The sequence below is a fragment of the Cricetulus griseus genome, chromosome 4, assembly GCF_003668045.3.
Source record: "Cricetulus griseus strain 17A/GY chromosome 4, alternate assembly CriGri-PICRH-1.0, whole genome shotgun sequence".
Taxonomy (NCBI): domain Eukaryota; kingdom Metazoa; phylum Chordata; class Mammalia; order Rodentia; family Cricetidae; genus Cricetulus; species Cricetulus griseus.
Window position 1 is genome coordinate 113,318,995 of NC_048597.1, and position 12,132 is coordinate 113,331,126.

Here is a 12,132-nt window from a genome sequence, read left to right on the forward strand (position 1 = left end):
GTGACCAGGTCTCAGTATGTAGTCCTTGCTGGGCTGGAACTCTCATCATGTAGACCAGGCAGGCCTTGAGCTCACAGAGATCCACCTGCCTCTGCCTCACTGGGATTAAAGGCTTACACCACCATGCCCAGCTTTACAACTGGATCTTTTTTTTGTTTTGTTTTCTCAAGAAAGGGTTTCTCTGTGTAGCTTTGGAGCCTGTCCTGGAGCTCGCTCTATAGACCAGGCTGGCTTCGAACTCACAGCGATCCGCCTGCCTCTGCCTCCCAAGTGCTGGGATTAAGGAGTGCTCCACTGGATCTTATAGAGGCATTTTCCATAGTCCCTAAAGCACTGCTTTTCAACATTCCTAATGCTGCGACCCTTTAATACAATTCCTCATGTGGTGACCCTAACCATAAAATTATTTTCATTGCTACTTCATAACTGTAATTTTGCTGCTGTTATGAATCGTAATGTACATGTCTTCCCATGGTCGTAAGTGACCCCTGTGTAAGGGTCTCGACCCACAGGTTGAGAACTGCAGTCTCAGGCCCTTACTAATGAAATCTGCCTTATGCAGACTTGCTCTTGGGAAAGAGTAAACATACTCTAGTTTAGCGCTCCCTCAGCAGCGCTCACTGCCCGCTCTCATCCTAGCAATACCCCTGGAGCGACGCCCAGCCCTATCTTTGGCTGCAGAGCCTCTGTCCACTCCAAACAACATTTATTAAGGAACCTCTAACCCCAGGCTATATACAAGTATATACAGGGATAGGGATGGGACGTCTTCTGGGGGCGGTGCGCCCTCAAACGGCGGACGCCAGCTTCCGCTTGGTGCTCTCTGTGCAGCGATGCAGGATGAGGTCTGCACTGGGTCTCGGGGGTACCGCAGGCTGCGCCTTGGCATGCTGACTTGGCAGATTGTCTGCAAAGGAATGTCCGGACCTTCAGAGGCCCTGCCCTCCCCTCCCCAGCTCTGCTCCGCGTGCGCCTCTCCTCACCCCAGCCCCCAACCCCCATCCCCGACCCTGTTAGGTTAGGACCGGTACAGCCCTTGCACCGGACCCTTAGTAGTTAGCTCCGCCCTCCAGAGCTGGCCCCGCCTCCTTCCGGCCCTTACTCTTTGAGCCCTGGGCGCTCTGCGGCCCGGGTCTCCCTGGGCGACGGCGCTGCTGCAGGAATCGGACACTGTTGCGGCGGTAGGCGTCCTGACTGAGGCGCTTCCGAGAACGCTGGTGGATACTCTGCACGTTTCGGATGGTTGACCTGGCCCAGCAGGATGGAAGTGTCAGCACTCTGGAGTCCCTGTCCCCAGGATTCGGGGTAGGGACCCCAAGCCGGGCCTGAGAAAGTTGGGTGCGAAAGACAATGGCACCCTGAAATCTTAAGTCTGGCCTCAGCAAGTGGGTGCAGAGGGACTGTGGCATCTCTCAGGTCCTAAGCCTACATTTAGCAAGTGGAGTGCGGGCAGGAGAACCTGTAAGAGCTGTGGGGGTCATGGATCTTATCCTGTCTCAGATCCCAGGCCTGTTTCCCTCTGGCCATCCCAAAGGACTCTAGCATCAGTGGGCTCCTCACTACCTCTGTCCCCGCCTTCCCCGCCATCACTGTGTCTGCCACATCCTGCAACAGCGAAGGCACTGCACTAAACCTGGTAAATACCTACCCTTCCAGGAATCTGTGGCCCTCCCTCAGGTCTCCCTCAGGCCTGCCCAGCCCAGAGTGGGGGGGTGTTTTCTCACCTGCGCGGCGGTGCCCCGCGGCCTCTAATCAGCCTCTGGGCCTGGGTCACCTCCTCCCCAGCCTTCTGCAGATACATGGATGGGAAGTAGCCGGTGGCATCCCCTTTCCTGCAAGATGGGTCACACTGGAGGCTCAGGCAGGCATAAGGGCTTCAAAGTGCCTTAACCATGGGGACCAATGCAGGCTAAGGGATTTCAAATATCCACACCCAAGGGGCCAGCCTGTTTCCTCATCTATAGCAATATAAGACCCCCACCCCCAGCCCTCCCTTCAGAGTCTGGACAGGGGAGGAAATTAAATGTGTATCCTGCCGGAGTCTGTTGTGACCTTTAAGAGTCTCCATGTCATTTTCCTTGTTGCTTGCTTTTGTAACTCCAGAATCACACAGCCATGTCAGCTCAGAGCCCAAGTGAGGTCCCCTGAGCGCACTCAGGTAGAGTTGTGCAGGAGGAGGGGCTCTCCTACCTGACCACCCACCAGCCGTCCAGGAGCTTATGAATGACCTCGATGGCTTCACCCTCTGACAGTGACACCTCATCCTCTTCCACAGCAGTGTAGGCTTTGATGGTTACATATGGTTCACCTGGTCCACGGAGGGAATCCCCAGGAAGGTGAGAGAGTTTACACAGCTCTCAATGCTCTACTCCCTCCTCCCTGGGTGCTAGGCTGTCCAGACACCACCACCACAAACACACAAGTCCCTCATCTGTTCCCTCAGATCTATTCCTCTACCACTAAGCCACACCCCAGCCCCTTACTGGGGGATTCCATCAGAATGGGCTATAAGGCAAGTCTATAAGGCACTTTCTTGTTTAATGGTAGATGTGGGGAGACTCAGCTCACTGTGGGCAATGCCATCCCTGGGCAGGTGGTCCTGGATTCTATAAGAAAACAGGATGAATAAGCTAATAAGCAGCACCCCTTCACAGCCTCTACTTAAGTTCCTGCCTCCAGGTTCTTGCCCTGACTTCCCTCAGTGACAGATTGTTACCTGGAAGCATAAGGGAAATAACCCCTTTCCTCCTGCAGCTTGCTTTTGGTCATAGTGGTTATCACAGCAATAGAAAGCAAACTAGAGCCAGGCAGCATCAGGAGGCAGAGGCAGAGGCAGGCAGACCTTCATGAGTTCAAGGCAAGCCTGGTCTACTAAGTGAGTTCCAGGACAGCTAGGGCTACACAGAGAAACCCTGTCTCAAAAAAAATAAAGAAAAGAAAACTAGACACACACACACACACACACACACACACACACACACACACACACAATATTTTTGTAGCAGGGTATCCCTGTGTTCCTGACTGGGACATGCTCTGGAGCCTGCCATGCAGCCTTAGACTTGAGCTCCTCCTATCGGAGCCTCCTTAGTTGATGAGGTGACCGGCATGCTCCACCACACCCAAGTGCAATTTCTCAATCTTAAAACATGATCAAACAATTCTGCTTTCAGATTCATTGCAGACCATTCAAGTCCTGGAGCTGCCGGCTTCTGCCTTGGGTATCGATGATGACAGTGCCCTCAGGAAACCCTCCTTCCCAGCCTCAGTCAGCTCAGCTTTCTGCTACATTGCTTACATGGTCCCAGCTGTTTTCTCCCCCTGTCTCTCTCTGCCTCCTATTTTTCTGACCAACAACACTGCCATCTATCTACCCAGGCCTCCAAGCTAACAATAACAGAGGAGTGCTGGCTCCTTTGTGTCCCTGGACCACTTCCTCTCCTTTATCCCACACTCCATATCGCCTCAGAAGGCAGCAAGTACCTGCATAGTTGGGATCCGGGTCCTCTGCCTCATCGGGACTGTCAAGGGGCTCCAAGTAGGATGCAGGGACCCAGCCTCTCTTTGTCTTCATCTGGCAAAACCACCAGCCTATGGCAAGAGCACAGAGAGATAGGTGAGGGGTGGTACCTGGCAGCCTTCTTCAGCCATGAGGGTGATAATGACATCGAATGCTCATATTCAGCAATATTCCCAAATTCCACACCCAAATCCCACCCTGGGAGCATGAGCTCAGAGCCCTTTGTGATGAGCAGGTGGGACAGCACCTCTCAATGCAACCCAGGCATGGGATAGGTCTGAGCTGGGGTCCCAAGGCTGCTAGGGCCTCTGCATGGAACTCAAGACTCTGTCACCCCAGGACGTGGTAGGGGAGAGATGGGGGGGCTGACCGCTCTCGCTTTTCTCCACTACGTCCACCACGTCTCCAGTAGCCACAGTCATTTCCGTGCGTGAGCTCTTCTCATAGTCAGCGATGGCACGATAGGTTTGAAGGATGATGGGACCTGTGATGTCTGCACAGAGTGGGGACAGGGTGAGTGGATACAGCAAGGAGGGCAGTCCCGTTGTGGAATATTATTCTAATTAGGCAAAGATGTGTTACATTTGCTGATGCTGTGGAATATGACTTTAACTGTATAAAGGTGTGTTACATTTGCTGATGCTGCATTTGTTTACAATGGAAGGATGTGTGCTTAATTATGTAAAGATATGTTGTATCTGTTTCACCTTGCCTGCCTAAGGTACCTGATTGGTCTAATAAAGAGCTGAACAGCCAATAGCTAGATAGAGAAAGGATAGGTGGGGCTGGCGGGCCTAGAGAATAAATAGGAGAAATCTAGGCTTGAGAAGTGAAAAAAGAACGAAGAGGAGAGAGAAAGAGGCGTGTACCCGGGCCAGAAGCCAGGCGGCCAGACATAGAGACAGCAAGGAAGAAAAGGCAAAAAGCCCTAGGACAAAAAGTGGATAAAGAGAAACGAGTTCATTTAAGTTAAAAGAGCTGGCCAGAAACATGGTTAAGCTAGGCCAAGCATTCAAAACTAGTATGTCTCTGTGTTGTGATTTGGGAGTCTGGTACACAGTTCCCTGTGGGGGACACAAAGGAAAACATGGGCAGCTGCCTAGCTGCTGGCTCACAGGAGTGGTCCCACTACAAAGTGAATCTGCCAAGCTCACAATGTACTGAGCATCTCGAATCTTTCACACAAGGAGGGTGCTAGGAACTGTGTTCTCCACGGATGAGGTTAACATGCTCCCAGATCGCCTTCTATGGCTTTCGAATGCATTGTGTGTTTTGAGACAGGGTCTCACTGTGTAGCTCTGGCCTGGAACTCACTATGTAGATTAAATTGGACTGGAACTCATAGATCCACCAGTTTTTTCCTCCCAAGTGCTGGCACTAAAGGTGTACGCCACTACCTGTTTGTTTTTTGTTTTTTGTTTTTGTTTTTTTTGTTTTTTTTGACACAGGGTTTCTCTGTGGCTTTGGAGGCTGTCCTGGAACTAGCTCTTGTAGACCAGGCTGGTCTCGAACTCACAGAGATCTGCCTGCCTCTGCCTCCCGAGTGCTGGGATTAAAGGCGTGCGCCACCACTGCCCGGCTCCTGTTTGTTTTTTGAATCATGGTCTTGTGTAGCCAAGGATGGCTTCTAATTCACCTTGTAGCCAAGGATGACTTTGAACTCCTGATTCTTCTGAGTTGGGCTGCAGTGGTGAGGACACACCCTAACCTGCAAGGTGACCTCCAAAACTCCTTCACTCAGTGTTGTTCTGTACCCACCCACCCCACACTTGAGGTCCTTGATCATGTCCACAGCTGCTGGGTGCCTCCCACCCCTGGGCACATGCAGCCCTCTCACCAGCTACATTATTCTTGGCATCTTTGGGCATCAGGTATGTCTCTGGCTTCTTCACCCTGGAGAAAGAACAGGCAAGACAGAGCAGACCCTCAGCTTCCCACTGCAGAAGGAAAGACTTTTAGGTTAGACCTGCAGGAGGAGTTCCCAAAAGCAAAAGGAACCAGGAGAAAGATGATCAACACAGAGAGAAGGCCCAGCCCTGGGAGGTGGGGGTGTGGCACAGTCTTTGGAATGAGGGGTTGTCTACACAGCCAGACTTAGAAACAGGGACAGAGGAAGCATAGACGACTGCAGACCCTAGGGAGATGGCAAAGGCCTTCTCCACCAGCTGGAGATGCTTGGCCTGGGAAGGGTCTCCCACCAGCTCTCTGGGAGAAGTGGGGGGCTTCTACGGCCTCCAGCATGCCCCATAGTGACATCGTTGGCCAGGTCCCAGGTTTTAGAGCATTGTGTGCCAGTGGGTCCCACCCTCTGTGTATTGTCCTCCTGTGCGCTCCCCAAGGAGGTAGCTGCTCACTGGCTGTCCGTGGGCAGCTTCAGGTCATCAGGCCGAACTTTGAAGAAGTCCAACAGGTGTGGGCAGCGGGAGATCTTGACGGGCAGTCCCATGAGGGTGTTGAAGTACTCTGTGAGCGTTCCCTGACGACTCTCAGCGGCACGCTGCCCATCAAACCATCTGGGTGCTGGGTGGGGGCACCAGAAACCCATGAGCACACACACAAGGTCAAGTCCAAATGTATGTGGGAAGGGGTTTTGGAGAGCAGGGCTGGGGCAGGGGACCCTGCTGACGGGCTTAGTCGTGCTCACCGGGGAGGTGTGGGATGATTCTGTTCTCTGTGTTGATCTCGCCTGCCTCGATTGGGAACATCTCCTTTAGCATTTTCTAGAGAGGAAGAAAACCTGGGCTGGGGCTCCGAGGCACAGTGCTTACCTAGCACTTGTGAAGTCTTGGGTTCCACCCTGAGCATTGCATAAACGGGTGTGGGGGTGCAGTCCTGTCACCCCAGCACTCAGGAAATGTGAGGCAGGAGGATCAAAAGTTCAAAGTCACTCTCAGTGGTGTAGTGAGTGAGTTTGAAGCCAGCCTAAGATACGTGAGAAAAAACTGGGGGACATGGTACTCGAAAAGATCTAAATTGGAGCCGTCCAAAACACTCACTGGGAGGGGAAGCCATTGCCGCTCCCCCTCATGCCGCCTTCTGCCTAACACAACTCTTTCTCCCATCTTACTTGGTTTACATTGTTCATATTGTTCACAGCGCCACGCTGTGGACGCTCCAGGCTAATCTTGGCCCAGTGCCTTTGCATAGGAAATACTGAGCTGGTGCACGCCTTTAATCCCAGCACTCGGGAGGCAGAGGCAGGAGGATCGCTGTGAGTTCGAGGCCAGCATGGTCTCCAGAGCGAGTGCCAGGATAGGATCCAAAGCTACACAGAGAAAAACCTGACTCGAGAAACCAGAAAAAAAAAAAACAAAACTATGCATATGAAATATTGTCTGTGTATCTGTCTGTCCCAGTCTCATTTGTTTATTTTTTATTTTTTCCAAAACAAATAGCCCTGGCTGTCCTAGAACTCACTCTGTAGACTAGGCTGGCCTCGAACTCACAGAGATCCCCCTGCCTCTGTCTCCCAAGTGCTGGGAATAAAAGTGTACACCACCATCGCCCCACCATTTATTTATTTTGAGACAGGGTCTCACTTTGTAGCCCTGGCTGGCTCTGGAAGTCACTCTGTAGACCTGGCCTCTTTAGATACATGCTGAGCTTGGGGCCTACAAAGGCTAAGCAGCAGCTGAGGCTATAGCGTCCCCAACACTCACATGGAACTCGTAGATCTCGGTGAATTTCCTGTAGACGACCTTCTCTGACAGGTCCTGCCACTTCACCAGGAACATGTACACCTGGGGGCATCAGAGCATGGAGAGTCAGAGCATGGAGGGCCTCAGTGCCCTCAAGTACCATGCTGTGCCCCTGAGCTGTCTCTTAGCCTTGGATGGAAGTCTACAGGGTTGTGGTGAGACTGTCCTTGGGGGTAGCCTGGGTCATAGGATGGGCTTGAACTTCGGGGACTCGGGTAGCTAGCTGTAGTTCTGAGGAGACCAATGTGATCAACCTCTGGTGTGTTTGAAAATTCACATTTATTCAGTGTGTGTGCGTGTATGTGTATGTATGTACACATGCATGTCATAGGTGCATGTGGAGGCCAGAGGACAGCTGTGGGAGCCGTCATCTTCCACCTCCCGGGTTCTGAGGCGTGAGCTCAGATCATCAGACATGGTGGCAAGTCCCGCTCACTGCCTGATGAGCCATTCTATCAATTCCTTTCTCCCTGTTTTTCTTTTATTTTTAATGTATATGGTGTTTGGCCTGTATGTACGTCCATGTACCACATGCATACAATATTTATGGGGGCCAGAAGAGGACATCGGATCCCCTTGGATGGGTGTTGCACCTGGCTGTGAGTCACCATGTGGGCGCAGGAAATTGAACCCTGATCCTCTGGAAGAGCAGCCAATGTTTGCTCACTTTCTTATTGCTTTTTTTTTTTTTCTTTTGCCAGTTCAGGGAATTGAGTTAAGGGCCTCATGTATGCTATTCAAGTGCTTCAGTCACAGTCCCCAGCTGTGCTTCCTATGTGGCTTCTCTCAAAGGAACTGGGGTGGGAAAACTTGTCCCCACTGTGCTAACAGAGGCAGGGACCTTTAAGAACGGAGTGGGCACTGCGGATGGAGAGATGGCTCATATAGGAAGGATGGAAAGTGGAAGAGAGCACTGGCTATGCCCCCAGGGTACCCAGCACCCACACTGGGGCTCACAACCATCTGTTATTCCAGTTCCTGTTGATCTGGCGCCCTCTTCTGGCCTTCACGGGCACTGCACATACCTGATTTCACAAACATTCAGGTGAAATACAGAAAATAAAAATAATTTATTTCCTTATTTATGGGGCTTAGTGGGAAGTGTTCAAGTTGTTGGGATGGCATAAGGACAGTGGGACATGCTGGGCTATATAATATGCTGTCTTAGGCAATAATTAATAATGCTAGCCATGAAAAGAAAACAAATTGATTTCTGTGACAGGGAAGGGGGATCTGAAAGAAGCCAAAGACAAGGCCTTATGGGGTAATTTGATAACTATTACTAGAGAGACAGAGAGAGGTCTGAAAACCAGCATTTGGAAGGTAAAGTGGGAAGTCTGCTCTCTGGTTATCCTAACCTACACTGGGAGAATCTAAAAATAACCCAGAGATTGTCTCTGGGGGTGGGGGAGTGAAGGATATGAAGGAAACACCTAGGGTGACCGAAATGCTCTCTTTTGCTGTGGCTTTGGTTACAAAGTCTGGGATGACTCAGAATATTTATATTTAGAGAAGGAGGGCTGAAGGAAGACGATTTAGCATGTGCCATGCAAGCCCCCCACAAGTGCCAGGTAGCACTCGTCTCTTGCCCAGTGATGGAGTATAGATCCAAGGGCAGAGAGTTCTCTAACTCACCTCCCCCAGGGCAAAGGGATCACCTTGCTTCCTCATGGTGATGTCACCACCTAGGGCACTAACCTCAAATGTGACCAGCATCATAGGAGAGACAAATAGCTCTGTCTCAGGCCTCTCCCTGTGCTGGCTAGACAGGGACGTTTCCTGGGAGGAGTGAGCCTTGGTCCTAAGTACTGGACAGGGTGGTGGCACATGGACATGGATGGGGGCTCAGTGTGAGGGAAATAGTTGAGAAGGGTGCCCAGAATGGCAGAACCCTCTGCAGACACCCAAGAGAAGCCTGAAGCCCAAAGGCCAGAGAGCCCCATGCCCTAGAGGTCCCTCCCTCTCACGTCCTTCCCTGGTTCCCTTTCCCCTCATGTCCTTCTCTGGTCCCTTCCCTCTCATGTCCTTCCCTGGTCCCCTCCCCCTCATGTCTTTCCCTGGTCCCCTCTCATGTCCTTCTCTGGTCCCCTCCCCATCACATCCTTCCCTGATCCCCTCCTCCTCATGTCCTTCCCTGGTCCCCTCCCTCTCATATCTTCCCTGGTCCCCACCCTCCATTCCCTTCCCTGGCCCTGGTGGCCTTTGGGTAGCACCAGGGTGACAGTACTGTCCCCACTGTGGGCTCCTGCAGGGCACTCAGGCTACTCACATAGTGTTGGCTGGGAACGAAGCGCTTCTCGAAGCCCAGGAGGGCAATGTGGCGAATGAAAGTGTCCCCCATGGCTGGGCAGTGAGTGGCTGGGCCACTTCTCTCTACAGCCTGAGCCAAGCCTTAAATACACTAAAAAGAGGAAGTGGGTTCTGTTGCTTATGGGGTGGGGGCAGGGAGTGCCCAGGGCAATCTTGCTCAGTCTTTCACTTTCTGGGGATTGTTGAGCCTCACCGAGTGGTTGGGGCAGCTGAGGGCACGAAAGTGCAGAAAACCTGTTGTGAGGCCTAGCTGCCCACCCCCCCTAGTCATGTGGGCCTGTCTGCCGGTCTGAATCACCCTGGCTGCTCCCACCACAGGGCCTTTGTACCCGCTCTGCCCCCTTTTCTTCATCTTCTGTGTGTGTGTGCATCTCTCCCCCTCAAGCTCACTGTCTCTACTCAGATGTTTCCCCTTCTGTGAGGACTTTGAGTAACCTCACAAACAGCAAGCTGGCCAGACAGGTCACATATGGTGATCATAGCACTTGGGAAGTGGAGGCAGGAGAATCAGGAGTTATAGGCCAGTTTCAGCTGGGCTATATGAGATTGTCTTTAAAAGTAAAACATCACTGGGAACGTGGCTTGCTGGTAAAGTCCTTGGCATACCAGCCTGAGGGTCTGAGTTCTTTTTTGTTTTGTTGTTTGTTGTTGTGGGATTTTTTGTTGTTCTTGTTTTTGTTGTTGTTGTTGTTGTTGAGATAGGGTTTCTCTGTGTAGTCCTGGAAGTTGCTCTAAAGACCAGCCTGGTCTCAAACTCAGAGATCCTCCTGCCTCTGGGTGGTATACTATTACTACCCAGAAGGGACCTGAGTTCTATCCCCAGGTCCCATATTATAGAAAAGCTGGGTGTGGTAGCATATGCTTTCGAAGTTTTCTTTTTATTAGTGTGTGTGTGTGTGTGTGTGTGTGTGTGTGTGTGTGTGTGTGTGTTACATGAAGGCAGGTTTCTGTGGAGGTCAGAAGCGTTGGATCCCTGGAGAATGAGTTACAGGTGGTTGTGAGCCACAGACATGGGTGCTGGAAACTGAGCCCAGATCTCTGCAAGAGAAGTTAGTACTCTGAGCCACAGAACCCTCCCCATAGCCTGGGGTGTGATCTCAATGCCAGCACTGGGAAGGCAGAGTCAGAAGGAACTCTGGGACTCACTGGCCAGTCCATCTACTAGCCCTCCAGGTGAGTTTTAAGTCTGTAATAGACCCTGTCTCAAGAAAAAGGTAGCTCCTGAGAAACAGTGTCTTCACACATATGTGGACTCCCACCTAAGTAAGACACCACCACATGACCACAATTGTCCCTCAGGGTGTGGCTCCTCCTCAGGCGGCTGCTTGGAAGGGGATTTGAGATGACAAGGGGATGGGAGCAGAGCATGTGGCAGGTGTCTTTAATCCCAGCACTGGAGGAGCTAGACTCCAATGGAACCAACACCACGGAGGAGAAACAAAAAAAGCCACAGTGTCAGCAGGCCTCTACTTCAGAGCCTCGCCCAGAGCTGACTAGACAGAGAGGTTTCCTGGGAGGAGTGAGCCTGGATCCTGGACACTGGCCTGAAGGTGGTGGCTCTCAGTAGGGAGGGACTCTGTATGTAGACAAAGAAGGAAGCAGCTGGGCAGAGTACACAGGGATTTCTTCCTAATGTGGCAGGGGCAGGATCTGTGGGTTCCAGGCCAGCCAGAGATATATAGCAAGACCCTGCTTTCAAAATGGCAGGGGTTGGGGGTGGTACATCTGGTCTCTCCTTTTCCATACTAGGTGGTTCAGAAACTGCCAGGAAACCTGGGTCATGGGTGGTCTTCTTCAAAGTTAGCCTTCTGTCTGCAGCCCAGCTGGCCAATGACTCTGGCTAGGACTGGGAGAAAGTGGGTGGGGCCAGGTTGTAAATGCAATTTGGGGATTCCAGGATTACAGGCATACAGGCTCTGAGCCAAAGCCTTAGCCTGTCTTCAGGGATTCTAAGGCAAAATGTTCGACTATGAAGTTACATGGCCAACCCTTTTTGCCATTTGGAGACGAAGCTACCCAGGCTAGCCTCGAACTCTCAATCTTGCTGTCTCAGTCTGCAGATGAATGGGGACCTGTGTTGATACGCTGCACCAGGCGTGGACACTGGTAAGGAGCTGGGAATAATCGGTAAACAGCAAGTGGCTCACACACTGGCTGGTTCTCCTCACATGCTAGTCCCTTGGGCCACTGAACTCTGGGACACATTGATCTCTGTCTCAGACTTCGTGGTCTGGAAAGTCCCGCAAAAACACCAGACTTGCTGTGTACCTGGGCCTGGCGGGCAGCAGGCAGAAAGTTCCAAGGGAGACTTGTGTCGGGCTAACCATCACGTCCCTAGCACTTCCTTCTTGTCTTGTGGGTGCTTGCATAACTGCAGACAGTGGGCCTGTCCAGTGGCTGAGGCCACACACAGTCACCCTTCCCACTGCTCTCCTGAGAACTCACCCCATTCCCTCATGGCCCCTTGCATGAGAAACAGAGGCAGTGTGACTTTATTTTTGACCTTATAATGAGGTCATAACATGGGATTTATTTTAATGTATGTGAACTCTTTATTTCATCTTTTGGTCTTTGGGGATGGTCTCTTGGAGCCCGGGCTGGCCT

The 12,132-nt window shown here is 51.8% G+C and overlaps 1 protein-coding gene across 1 annotated transcript; it reads right to left on the reverse strand.

Annotated features, from left to right (window-relative positions):
• Window positions 1-767: 767 nt before the first annotated feature.
• Window positions 768-9,585, reverse strand: Ncf1 (neutrophil cytosolic factor 1). Its single transcript, XM_027416108.2, has 11 exons — window positions 9,488-9,585; window positions 7,180-7,260; window positions 6,165-6,240; window positions 5,875-6,040; window positions 5,358-5,413; window positions 3,891-4,013; window positions 3,484-3,591; window positions 2,191-2,308; window positions 1,725-1,832; window positions 1,103-1,248; window positions 768-907 (listed from the first exon to the last, which is right to left on the reverse strand). Exons 1-11 carry the CDS (start codon window positions 9,557-9,559, stop codon window positions 789-791), a joined length of 1,173 nt encoding a protein of 390 aa, XP_027271909.1. The 5' UTR covers window positions 9,560-9,585; the 3' UTR covers window positions 768-788.
• Between the last annotated feature and the right edge of the window lie 2,547 nt (window positions 9,586-12,132).

Coding starts and splice junctions, on each gene's coding strand:
- Ncf1 (XM_027416108.2), bottom strand. CDS start 9,559: ATGGGGGACACTTTCATTCGCCACATTGCCCTCCTGGGCTTCGAGAAG. Junction 7,261..9,487: donor TCGTTCCCAGCCAACACTAT/GTGAGTAGCCTG, acceptor TGATGCCCCCAG/GTGTACATGTTCCTGGTGAA. Junction 2,309..3,483: donor CCCGGATCCCAACTATGCAG/GTACTTGCTGCC, acceptor TCCGTGGACCAG/GTGAACCATATGTAACCATC.